The sequence below is a fragment of the Sciurus vulgaris genome (assembly GCF_902686455.1).
Source record: "Sciurus vulgaris genome assembly, chromosome: 15".
NCBI lineage: Eukaryota > Metazoa > Chordata > Mammalia > Rodentia > Sciuridae > Sciurus > Sciurus vulgaris.
This window is the reverse complement of record NC_136476.1, coordinates 63066166-63079145: the sequence shown is the minus strand read 5'-3', so window position 1 is coordinate 63079145 and position 12980 is coordinate 63066166. Positions and strand designations below refer to the sequence as shown.

At 38.5% G+C, this 12980-nt stretch overlaps 1 protein-coding gene across 3 annotated transcripts in view; it reads right to left on the bottom strand.

Moving 5' to 3' along the window:
* The window catches only part of SLC44A1 (solute carrier family 44 member 1), a 136619-nt gene that overhangs the window by 82956 nt on the left and 40683 nt on the right, over positions 1-12980 (bottom strand). For all 3 annotated transcript variants that reach the window (XM_079113291.1, XM_079113289.1, XM_079113290.1), the window contains exon 2: positions 2758-2847. In XM_079113291.1, the coding sequence (XP_078969417.1) occupies positions 2758-2847 (90 nt within the window). The remainder of the gene's footprint in view (positions 1-2757; positions 2848-12980) is intronic.

Below are 12980 nucleotides of genomic sequence, written 5' to 3'. Positions count from 1 at the left end.
AATAAGGATTTCATGACAGAGAAGAGTGAAAGATGACAACATTTAAAACATTTAAGAGCTTTAGGTATCAAGGAGTGAGCAAAGACCTACAGGTAAAGACAAGAGAATAAAGACATGGTTTGAACATTAGGCTTCAAGATAACTGCGAAGTAGCCTATAAAGGAAGAGGGCACGTAGACCAGTAGGTGAAAAGAACACACCCAGAAAGTTCCAGTCCTGCTTTGTCTTTGCCACTTATTAGACAAGCTAAGCTTAACATCTCTATACCTCATCTATAAGCTGGGGATAAAACCTATTTCACCAGGTAACTGGGAGAATTAAAATAAGATAAACACACATATGTGGAGCATAAAACAAGGCTCAAAAAATCTGTACAGAAAGTTTCCTTTAAAGTACAGGGTGAGCATCCCTAATCTGAAAATCTGAAATCTGAAATGCACCAAAATCTGAATTTTATAGAGTGCCAATATGAGCAGTAAGTGGAAAATTCCACAAATGACTTAAGGTGATGTCCAGCAGCCAAAATGCAAGTACACTAAAATAATGTATAAAATTATCTCAGGCTATATGTATAAGGTATACACGAAACAAAAATAAATTTTGCCCAAGACCTTATTATGTATATGAAACTGTTCCAAAATTTTTAAAAAATCTGAAACCTGAAACACTTCTGGTCCCAAGCACTTGGTATAAGAGACATTCAAAATGTGCTAGAGAATGAACTCCATGGGAGCATAAATCTTCTAAAAAAGACATATAAAATAAATACTTAGAAGCCAAAAGAACTTAGAACCTCTGCTATGCCAATATCATGGGCAACAGAACGTGGAGATTTCTCGAGTTTCTGCATGGCAAAATTTGATATTATCTCAATTCTATAAAAGTAATCTGTTCAAAAAAATCATTCCAAAACAAATAATGCTATGCCTGACATTTAAAAGTACACACAGTGGGTCTTAATTACCATCACACTGAAATCAACATTATATTAATTACCATTGCATTAAAACGTTTCAGTAAACAAATAACTCCTTACTCTCAAGTCACTTCCAAATCAGTCTATTAACATTAATGACTGCACTTTCCTGAGCTATTTTAGCACAGAAAATCAAAAGCACCTTGGGTGGCATGGTACATGTTTTTATAAATATAATTTTGAAAGGTCAGCTGCTATTTGTCCCAGGGTTGCATTCAGAAGGTGAGGAAAGGCTATGGACTAATTCTATTATCAAAGAATCTTCTCCACATCTGCATGAATATTTGTGCATACCACCTTTCAGTTGCCATCCTATTAGAATGCCATTCCATTAAGTAAAATCTTGAACAGTACTCCATAAGTCCTAAGTTAGGAAATGAGTATTTTGACCCTTTCTAAATATCATTTATTTGGAAAAGCTGCACTTTTATCTTTAAAACGAACACTTTTTACTTTACTGAATTTCTTATATCTCATTAAAATTTACTGCTTTCTTTTCCTTGGTTCACGGGCAGAACTGGTACCTACAGTTATGACCACTGGCCAAGATTATGGTTGTTCTGTGATTCACAGATGGCACTTGTGAGGTGAGTAGTTATAGAGAGACATAGAATAAGGTTTCCGTAAAGGTCTTCATAAAAGTGTGGGAAGAAGGGAGTTGAAAATACACCTGACTAAGACAAAGGCTGCCTGAGATAGTGTACTTGCATTTTGAGTTGCAAAAGACTAAGAAAAAAAGCAATACTGTATCTGCTCTATCCCCTCCACAAGGAGGAAAAGGGAGGTAGAAAACAGCACTGGCCCCAATAGAGACCAGGCTTCATTCCCAGCTCAGCCATTAACTAGCAGTGTTGCCTGGGGACAGACATTTCCATTTCTGGGTTTGATGTTTTAATCTATAAAGTGAGGGTGATGGACCAGAAGAGAACTTCCAAGTCCTTTCTAAATAGCTCTAAAACAGCTGTTTGTCTTTTTACCAACCCGCACCCTGGCAGTGACTCCAAAGCCAAGGACGTCTGCATCAGGCACGTTGGCAAGGCAGAGCAGTATGCCAGCAAATAACCACATGCCCAGCACTGTGCACTAGGGACTCTGCTCTTCATCCTCTATGCTCATTGGAAAATCACCTGGTCTCTTGATCTTCCACTGAGAAATGCACTCATTACACAGTAGATTGCAGGGGCCTCACATGGTCTGAAGGAGAAAGAAGCAGTGAGGAACCACCTCCTACCTAGGAAGAACTAAAAAATGTCAGAACTGGAAGTACTGTAGATATCATCTAGTAAAACACCTACTTTTCTATAAAGGAACACCAAGCCTTTGAGAGAACTGACTGGTCCAAAGATAACCCTCGGGCTTAAGTGAATGGGTTGAGTAAATCCTCAGGATTCTTAGCTCCATGGCCAGGGATGATCTGCTCACCACTCCATCAAGATTACTGTTCAAAGAAACTTAGGTCAGATACTCTGGCCTTCCAACATGATCTATCGAATGAGAGAAGAGTCCCAGTTGCTCCTTGACTTTGATCTCAGCTTTCATTTTTTAAAAAATCTATCTACCAATCATCAATCAATCAATCAAGGGATACTAGATATCATTGAATTGTTTTGAGAGGGAAATAACCTGCTTAAATGGTATCTTAGGCCCTCCAATTATAAGCAATGCAAAAGGGATAAAATTCATACACACAAGCATATACAACAAGCCCTCTCTTTAAACCAACTCCCCATTGTTCCCTTGGATAGAAAGTATGGGTTTGGATCATTTGTGAATTTCCTTACCATCCCAATGCAGAAGAGGACAAAGAGTAGCAGCCATGGTATGTCTGTGCAGCTACGGTCCTCCAGTGGCTTCCACTCTCGTTTGGAGCTCTAATTGAAAACATAAAACAAGAGAGCGTGGTCAATGTTAAGTGTGATTAAAATTGGAAAGGCAGGGCTGGGGAGGTAGCTCAGTGGCAGAACATTTGCCTACAAGGCACAAGACCCTGGGTTCAATCCCCAGTATACCAAAAAAAGGTGAGGAGGGCACAAATATATCATCATATACCTAGCTCTCTTCTTAGCCAGACAAGTTTACGCAACTCAACTGTCACCTCTTCAGAAAAACTTACCCTAACTGCCTCAGCTGACCTCCACTGGCTCCACTTCCATGCCTCTTCCCCGTCAGGCACAGATCAGTGCTTTTTTTGGTACCCCTGCTGGAGTATTTAGTATGCTAAACTGTTATTCTTAGTTGTCAAGCTGTGTCCCCAGCAGATTGCAAGTGTTTCAAGGGAAGAGGGCAGTCTCATTAACCAGCACCAAACGTGATTCCTAAGTGTTTATGATATGTTCTCAGGAAGGGCTTTTTAAAATGAATAAACTCACAAATGAACAAACTCTTCCAACTTCAATCTTAGTGCTAGCTTTTCTTTGTGTGTCCAGATGCTACACTTAAAAAAAGAAAAAAAAAAAAAAAATTAGAACGTGCTCTCTATATGTTCTCTTCTGGGAAGAAAGCCCATCAAAATGAATTTCTATTCAGGGGTAGATTCTTCCAAGTAAAATAAAATTCGAGAAGGAAAAATTCAATTTTTCTAGACAGATCTGAGCAACTCCTGAATAAGTGTCCATGGATTTCCACTGTGTTCCTAGAAAACATTGAAGAGTTCCTAGATTAAACACAGATTCCCTAACTAAAGAACTAGAGAAATTCTAAACGTTAATTTGCAAAATATTGATTGGAATTCCAAATGCATTTTTTTTCTTATTTGCAATAGTCTTGTGTTCTTAGGTCAGCTCACGCATTCTTTTCAATCAAAACGTACCTGAAGCAACACCCCTGAGCCTTCTAGAACAAACATCCCTGAGTCTCATGGAAACAAGAGTAGAGAAGGTAGCCCTGAGAAAGCTAGGGAATGTTCCTGCAGCAAAGAGTTAAGGCCTTGGCTTCCAAGAAAAGATCAGGAAGCTGTCTGGAAGGCTTGTCAGTAGGAAGGGGCACCAGCAGCAGGGGGCTGGAGATAAGGGAGCCCTCTATAATTAGTGCTTGAGTGTAATTAGGCATAGTTCTTCCTTCTAGAACAATGTCTTAAACTGTATATCCTTTGATAATCTGATGAAAACTACAGATTATTTTCCTGAAATATATATTTACAGAATTTTCATAAAATTTCATGGAATTCGGGCTCCAGTTTAGGAAACTCAACTTTAATATAGTTGCTAAATGACAATGAGGACAGAGAATCAGCTCCAACCACTTTCTCCTGCCTGACCCCTAAAGTGTTAACTAGACAAGTGTCTTATTACTGCCTTCCACTGTTCAATTGTTGCAACCAAAACACAGAGCTTGTTCCCAGACACCCACATGAGAAAACAAAAGAGCGCTAGTTAGTCATGGAAAATAACCTTGCCACAAGACTCTAACTAGCATTAAAAACCAAGAATGAGTAGGCAGTTTTTTCCAGAAGAATGCAGCACTTTCTGGCATAATGGCTACAGAACTTCTCTCTCCCTGGCTCTGTCATCAGCTAGTTATATGACTTTAAAGAAACTGCTTTATCCCTTGGGTGGCAGGAAGGAGCCCTTGGGTTCCTTCCAACTCTAAAAATCTATGATCAGAAATGGACTTCTGTGACAACTTTTGTGATGACAAGAAAAAACAACTGTAAAATAATCTGACTTTATTCCCTGTGTTATTCAAATAAGAATGCCAGTATTGTGGTCTGCATTTTGGAAAACAGTGGCTCACAGTGGGAACAAAGAATGTTTCTTTGTATTAAATAATTTTAGTCTTGAATAATGCCTATTCTAGCAAAACTACTCACAAACAGAATTTGGACACTTTTTTGAAATTCATATTTACTCTGTAATAATTTGTACATTAATGGCTACTTTTTTAAAATAAATTTTTTTAGATGTTGATGGAACTTTATTTTATTCATTTATTTATATGCAGTGCTAAGAATCGAACCCAGTGCCTCACATGCTAGGCAAGCACTCTACCACTGAGACACAACCCTAGACCCTACTTTAAAATACTTGGTCTTTTTTTTTTTTTGGCACTGGGGATTGAAATCAGGAGCACTCAACCATGATGCCACACTCCCAGCCCTATTTTTTGTATTTTACTGAGAGACAGTGCCTCACTATTGCTGAGGCTGACTTTGAACTTGCAATTCTCCTGCCTGAGCCTCCTGAGCTGCTGGGATTACAGGCATGTGCCACTCTGCCCAGAATATTCAGTCTTAATAAACAGTGTGGGGGTGGGCTCAGGTTGATTAAGCAGTTTCTTTAAAACAATTTCTTCACTCTTTTCACCTCAGACCAACAGTTTGCTGATGCATCTATTTTCATCTACAACATCAAGGAAGAGGGATTTCACTCTTGACGAGAAGCATACAAAGACTCAACATCTCCACAATTCAACTCGCTGTGTGTGCCACTACTGAGCCAAATACGCCATCTCTCACTGGGGCCAAGACGTGGGGAGGCGGTGGAGGTACACATGAAAAAGAGTGATCGAATCCAAACCAGAGAGGAAGAGCATAAGGACCATGTGATCACCCTCACTCCAACAGAGGCCGGCTGCTCAGGAGGGGTGCTCCTTCACAGGGTTGTTTTGAGGACAGACTGTGACATCCCTCACCTAGGGAGCACTCAGTTGCTTGGTTATTGTTATTACTTACCAATATTCTCTTTTCGGTTAACCCACTCCATATTGTTACAATATCCTCTTGCCAGGAGGCTCTTTCCACAAAAGGGGATAAAATGAATATAATATTAGACTCTCCTTTCCCCATAGCCATACTAAAATTTTGACTTCATAGTGGCCTATTTTATTTTAGCTACCACTCTTAATGCTATGGGTGGGTGACTGATTACCATTAACCAGACAGTAGACCTAAAGCTTGACATGCCTCATCTTCCACCTTCAAAACTGCTCTCTGGTGGAGGCATCATATCTATTTCATAGAGGAGGAAACTCAGGCTCTGAAATAAATATTCAGCCCAAGGTTGGAACATTTGGACTACCGGGATTTGAACACACGTCTGTGACTCCAAACCAACTCCAACGAAACTATTATCCTTTAGTCAGTTAAGAGCAACAACTTTCATTAGTGTTTCCTCACTGCAAAAGTTGGAAGCCAGGCTGATAATTTAAAATTCTGTAAGTGCAAAGAGAGTGAGTGAGACGTGTTGAGCCATGAAATTTCTCAAATGAGTCAGGAAACCCCACAGTTGAAAAATTTTAATGATTCTTTATCAGATTTAACCAAGTGGCAACTGGATTTAATGCTATGTTTCTTCCAATTAAAATTCCACATAGAAGTAGCAAAAGTAAAACATTTTGCAAAAGTACTTCTTAAATGTGATTTTTACGCCTTTTTCAAATTTTACATGAGATTAATACAGGCTGTCAATAAATGTTAGATCTCTCCCCCTTCACAGAATCATGCAGTCCAAACATTTAATGACAGTGACTAAGATCCAGAGAAGGAAAGAGAAGGCACTTGTCCATGGGAACACATTTATTTTATCCATGATCTCCTAATTCTCAAAACAATTCTATCATTATTATATATTCCCAACTTTCCTATTTTGTAGAAGAGGAAACCACAGTTCAGGGAAAATAAATGAAAAGTCCACGTCTGAAACCCGAGTCCTCAAACTCCAGCAGAGAGAAGCTATTAGAAATAGCTCAGGAAATGCTAAAAATTAAAAAATACACATGGTAACAGATGAAAAATGCCTTTGTCAATCTCACTGCTAAATTAAATATAGCCATGGAAAGCTTCAGAAAACTCCAAACATGTCAAATACCCTAACTTAAAAGACAAATCAAAACAAGAATGAACATTAAAGAATCCAAGAACTAGAGGATAATGTATATGATCTAACATATGTGTAACTGAACCCAAGTAGAGCATAGAGAGGCTGAGGAAACAGCTCAAGATATAATAACTGAAATTTTTCTAAAAATAATTTTAAAAATCAGAGAATTCCAGACAGAATAAATATAGCACACACAAGCACACGCATATACACACACACCTATACACATATTCAAACTGTTGAAAATTAAAGGTACAATGATCATACTGAAGGTAATCAGAGGGGTTTTAAAAAACGAAAAAGACACATTATATTCAGAAAGACAAAGATTACAGCAGACTTCTTTTTATAAACTATGCAACATAGAAAACCATGGAATGGCATCTTTAAGTTGCTGAAAGGCATCACAGATCCAGCATCAATACCTAGAAGAAATGCCTCTCAGAAACAAAGGCTTCAGACAAAAAGTTATTAGCAGCAGATCTAATCTACAAGGAATGTCAAAGAAAGTTCTTCAGGCAGAAGGAATATAATACCAGACAAACTTGGAGATACAAAAAGAAATATTTCCAAAACTGGGTACAATGAAATTTGAAGTTGTCCATGAAAGAAACTTCTTTTTTAATGTTTAAAAATACAGGTGGGGGGTTGGGAAGATAGCTCAGTTGGTAGAGTGCTCGCCTCACAAGCACAAGGCCCTGGGTTCAATCCCCAGCACCACAAAAAAAAAAAAAAAAAAAAAAAAATACAGGTGGGACTATTGTATAATGGCATCCACATTACATGATCATTTTTGCACATGCCCAATATTAATATTCTAGAAAGCAGAATTATAATTTATACTATAGGTAGAACATCCTTAATTTCCCTAATTCAAAAATCCAAACTCTGAAATGTTCCAAATCCAAAGCTTTTTGAGCACTGTTTGATATAATGTCACAAGTAAAATTCCACACTATGAAACTTTGTTTCATACACAAACTTATACAAAAGAAGTACAAAATCACCTCCAGGCTATGTGTACAAGGTATATATGAAACATAAATAAATTTTATGCTTAGACTTGGGTCCCATCCCTAGGTGTCTATTATATATACAGGATGCACTCAAATTGGTGATCTTCCCACTTTGCATCCCAAGCAGCTAAGATTACAAACCTGTGATATCACACCCAGCCTGTAAATAGTTTAAACCTAACTTTCTATGTTGCTTCAAATGAAGACGCAGTTGTTAAGTACGGTGTCTTATTTGTAGATAATACCAGCACGCAGATGCATGGTAAGTAATATGTCATCACCAGTTAGGAAAAGTACTGGTGGGCATCAGCAGCAACAGGGCAGGCAGGGGGGCCAAGGCCAGGGGGATGAAGGCCAGGGGGCAATTACATAAAAAAAAAAGTCTGGCAGCTATGAGTACAATTCATAGAAATTAGGGCGGGAAGAATCAGAAAGATCTAAACCGATCAGATGGGCAAAGCAATGATTCAGATTTAATTCAGATTCAGATTCGAAAAGAGTCAAATAGCTCTCAGGTATGGAGGCACACAGGGTGCCAAACCTTGGAACCCAGGTAACATCTAAAGGAAAAGACTGGACACTCCCTGCCCCGTTTTTACATTCTTTAAAAAAAAAAACAAAACAAAAAACAACTTTTTAATTGTAGATGGACACAGTACCTTTATTTTATTTATTCTTATGTGGTGCTGAGGATTGAACCCAGTGCCTAATGCATGCGAGGCAAGCACTCTACCACTGAGCCACAACTGCAGCCCCTCGTTTTTATATTATTTTTATTCATACTGTCTATAGACTACCTTCTCCTAATTAAGACAGAGGCATAAAGCTTCTCAAAAATATTCTTATGGTAATATAATAACAGTATCATCTAATGCTCTGAAGCTTTCCTTGATACACCAGGTTTTTGTGGGCAAGGTTCCAAAATAACAGAAAATGTGCTACAAAAAGGTTAAGTCAATTACATTAAGTTACCTGATTTTCAGATGATATTCTTAAGCATTTCTTTGGTTCTTTAAAGTACCACTAAGCATCACACAAAAGAAATGCTTATATTTGAGATTCAAAGAAGGGTAAGGTAGTGCCCTCACTGAGCTCTAGTGGGAAAGACACAACCAAGCACTATGATATCACAGACAACGTCAAAGTGGAGACAAGAGACACTGTAGGAAGAGAGATGGGGAGCCATTAAGTAGACATTTGTGATATCTGCTGAAATTGCCTTATAAACTTTTACAGCTTATATTCTGAGGCAAACACTGGAATGTCTAAAATAGAATGTGTGGTTTGCCCCAGAACACACTAAAAATTCTCGCAAGCTGTGGTGAGGAAATAAACTGACTGCCAAATAAGAATTTTTCTTCTCAGAGCCAGGTGCTGTGGTGCATGCCTGTAATCCCAGCAGGAGGCTGAGGCAGGAGGATTACAAGTTCAAGGTCAGCCTAGGTAATTTAGTAAGACCCTATCTCAAACTAAAATAAAATAAAAAGAGCTTGGGGTGGGGGTGGCTCAGTGGTAGAGTGCCTCTGGGTTCAATCCCCAATACTGGGGGTGTGTGGGGTGGAGAGGTCCACTCAAAATGTTAAGTAGTAAATGGATAGAACATTAAATTGGTTTTTTACAAAAAAAAATCAACTATTTCTCACTTTGTGTTAAGATTTCTTTATATACTTACAGGATTTTATGGCTGTAGCTAGGAAGAGGTCTTTGAAATGAAAAATAACTTCATTTCTAACATAACTAGTACAGGGCTATAATTACTAAGCTACTAGAACAACATTTTCACATAGATGTCACTGGTGAGATACATATTAACCCTGGTTAAGTATTATGTGGTCACAGATATCAAGAGTGCTACAACTCAGAATTTCTGACATGCTAAATGAGTCCCTTGTCATTCCCCCAGGATAAGCCAGAGAACTGTTTTCTTCTACATTCAAGTAACAAAAAATGGCATCCTGGGGGCTGATCCAAAAGAAGAAAAGTGGTGGACAGGCAGGGTCAATCCTGCAAACAAAGGACAAATAGGTGCTGATTCCAATCTCATTTAAGCTGGAAGTTCACAATGACAGCACTTCCAACACACTTGTTTTCATTAGTTGCGAGCTATTCAAATATTCATTACTGATTAAAAAAAAAAAAGAAGAAGTTCTGAAACTTAGAAATTTAAGCAGAATTAAGATTACCCTTCTGCCAGGCATGGTGGTAAATACTTGGAATCCCAGTGACTCAGGAGGCTGTGGCAGGAGGATCACAAGTTCAAGTCCAGCCTGGGCAATATAGCAGAACCTTGTCTCAAAATAAAGAATAAAAAGGGGCTAGGATGTAGCTCAGTGGTAGAACACCCCTGGCTTTACCACCCACTTACATATATGTGTGTGTGTGTGTGTGTATGTATATTTATATATTTATATATATATATATATATATAAAACCCAGCATTGTGATCACTGATGCATGCTTGCATTCTTACAGGTTAGCAGTAAGGAGAGCTAAGCTGATGGGTCAGGAATTGTACATAACCTGAAGCTGACACCCGATGACAAGTTCATGAATGCCACTGTTATGTATGCCCAGATATCTGCAGCACAGGTCCATCACTGCTGCCTTTCCAGATTCCAGCAAAAGGCCTCTTGCCTGCCACAGAACGCAGAAGTATTCAGATGTAGCATTGAGTAATTTGTTGAATCGACCCTCAATTATTTCATTATAAATACACGTGCGTGCCCGCGCGCACACACACACACACACACACACATTTGTCAATGGACCCTTATTTATTTATACGTGGTACTAAGGATCGAACTCAGGGTCTCACACAAGCCAGGCAAGCACTCCACCGCTGAGCTACAACCCCAGCCCTCAATTTTTTCTTGAATATCACGGTCTTGATATCCTGGGTAAACAGATCATTTCCAAAGCAGTCTCCTAGTTCCACAGCTCTGCTGCAGGTTTTACTGTCCCAACCACTTCTTGGTTCAACCTACAGCCACTGGAATGGTCACTGAATGCCTCTATCTTCCAAGGTCCCTGCTACTTGTGTGATTTGAGCACATGTGTGGCAAACACTGGTCACTCTGTGAGGACTAACTTTTGTTCCTGCCAATCTGTTTTACACAAAATCCTTCAATATTAAAGACAAATAGTTGTACGCAAAGAATCTCCAAAGCTGCCTCCAAGGACATACTGCTTCATTAAATTTCCCAATACAATTTTATTTGCACAGAGTAGTAACAAAAGAATAAAAGAGCTGATGTGTATCATTTTTGCCACAGTTTTCAACAGAGTGAGCAGACATGATGAAGTTGGGTAGCAATAAAACATGGAGGCTCACAGCTTTCTGTTCGTTGCACCTGCAAATAAAATCTTGTAATAGGATTTTTTGAAAGACATTGCCTGTCCTTTGGGAAAGCTCTATCAAGGGCCCAGAGTACATAACTACTTACAGGTTACCACAAGTAATCTGTTTCATTTGCTAAGCCTGATGATGGCAATTTATACGGGAAAGGTAAAAATAAAAGCATGATTTTAACAGGCATTTAAAGGTAATAAGATACATTGAGTGGAAAGATACAGGCATCTGTGTCCAACTGCTTCTTAGTTCATGAACTTTATGCTAAATCACATTCATCCATTTAAGGAAAAGACGGGAAATGGCAACTGCAGCTGCTTTATGAGTTATGCGTTTACACCACGAGAGGAAGATTACAGAGTTTTGACTTCATTCTTCTTCCAACTCCCATAAAAATAACTGTGGGCCTTTTAGACTTCTCAGTGACTGTCTCTCTTGAACATAAGCCCATGATAATTACTGGGCACAGGTCGAGTTAATCCTGCTCTGCAACATAGCTAATAATATCTTCTACCTCCATCATCAATGAAACGCCATCAAAATTACACAAACGAGCCTGCCTGCAATCTTCAAGCAGTATTTCTAGTTTGTTTTTCTCCTGAGTCAGTGGTAAGCAGTCTTTTAAATTTAAAATTGCTGTTTAACTTTCTAAAATTATGGTTTTTATGGGTTTCATTTTTTCCCATCACATCCAACAAGTCAAAATTTCTTCAGAACCTGATGATTCCACAGACAGACTGCAAGGACCCAAGCTCTACTTTGAACCTCCTACCTGCTATGTTAGAGTCAGCCTCCAGAGTTCTAATAGGTTTCCTAACTTTTCTTGTTTTACCATTGTATTTTTTTATCTTATGGGTATCCATTATAAGATTCTTACTTCAGTCTAGCTTCCTTTCCATGATGGAACACATAAAAACTGATTTATGAAGCCTCCACTGACTTCTAAGTGGCAACATAAAAGTTACACTGATCATAACATAGCAGGTGAGTGGTTAGAAATGAGTGAATTTGTTTTAAATCAAAATCAAGTATTATCTTAGTTGATGAAGATATGTTTAGTCCACAGTAGTGAGGCACAGAAATAAATATATGTTCAGTTCTAGGGCAGTGACCTAAAAACTCTAAAGTGAACCAAATCCATTCTGTGATTTGAAAAATAACTTAGGAACACCCAAAATGTGGATTGGGATCCCTTCCTTTCTGTTCCTTTGTGCACACTATGTTTAAACCATCATCATAGTAATTATCATTCTATATAATTGCTTCCCCAATAGATTATGGGGTTCTTGAGGGTAAGGTGGCAAGATGTTAGGGAAGACATCCTCGCTTCCTCTCCTGAATTACCTAAAATGTATCCTACTGCATTGGAGGCCAGCTCCTTTCCCCACAGACATACAGTATGGCATTTCCCAAAGATGTCTGCTCATGGGTTGTTTGAGAATAGTAAGTTCCATCCTTAAGTAAGTTTTGGAAATGCTGATTAATGAAGTCGAGTCTTTTGTGCATGACTTCTTTGAGCCTTTAAATGGTGAAACTCTCCAAAATTTATTTGGTCATAATCCTACTGGGGGACATGCAATCTCTAACCCCTAACCTTCATGGTTAGGATGATACGCCCATTGAACAACTTTCAGAAGCAAAGACTGGCAACAATGGTCAAGACCATGCTGAAACTGAAAGTAACACAAATTAGCCATTTGCTTTTAATTTAGCAGTATGTTTCAAAACCAAAGGAAATATCTACAGCATTAAAATAACTGCACATGGTATGCTCAACGCAGGACTATTATGAGAAATAATTAGAAATTAATTAGATAATGATA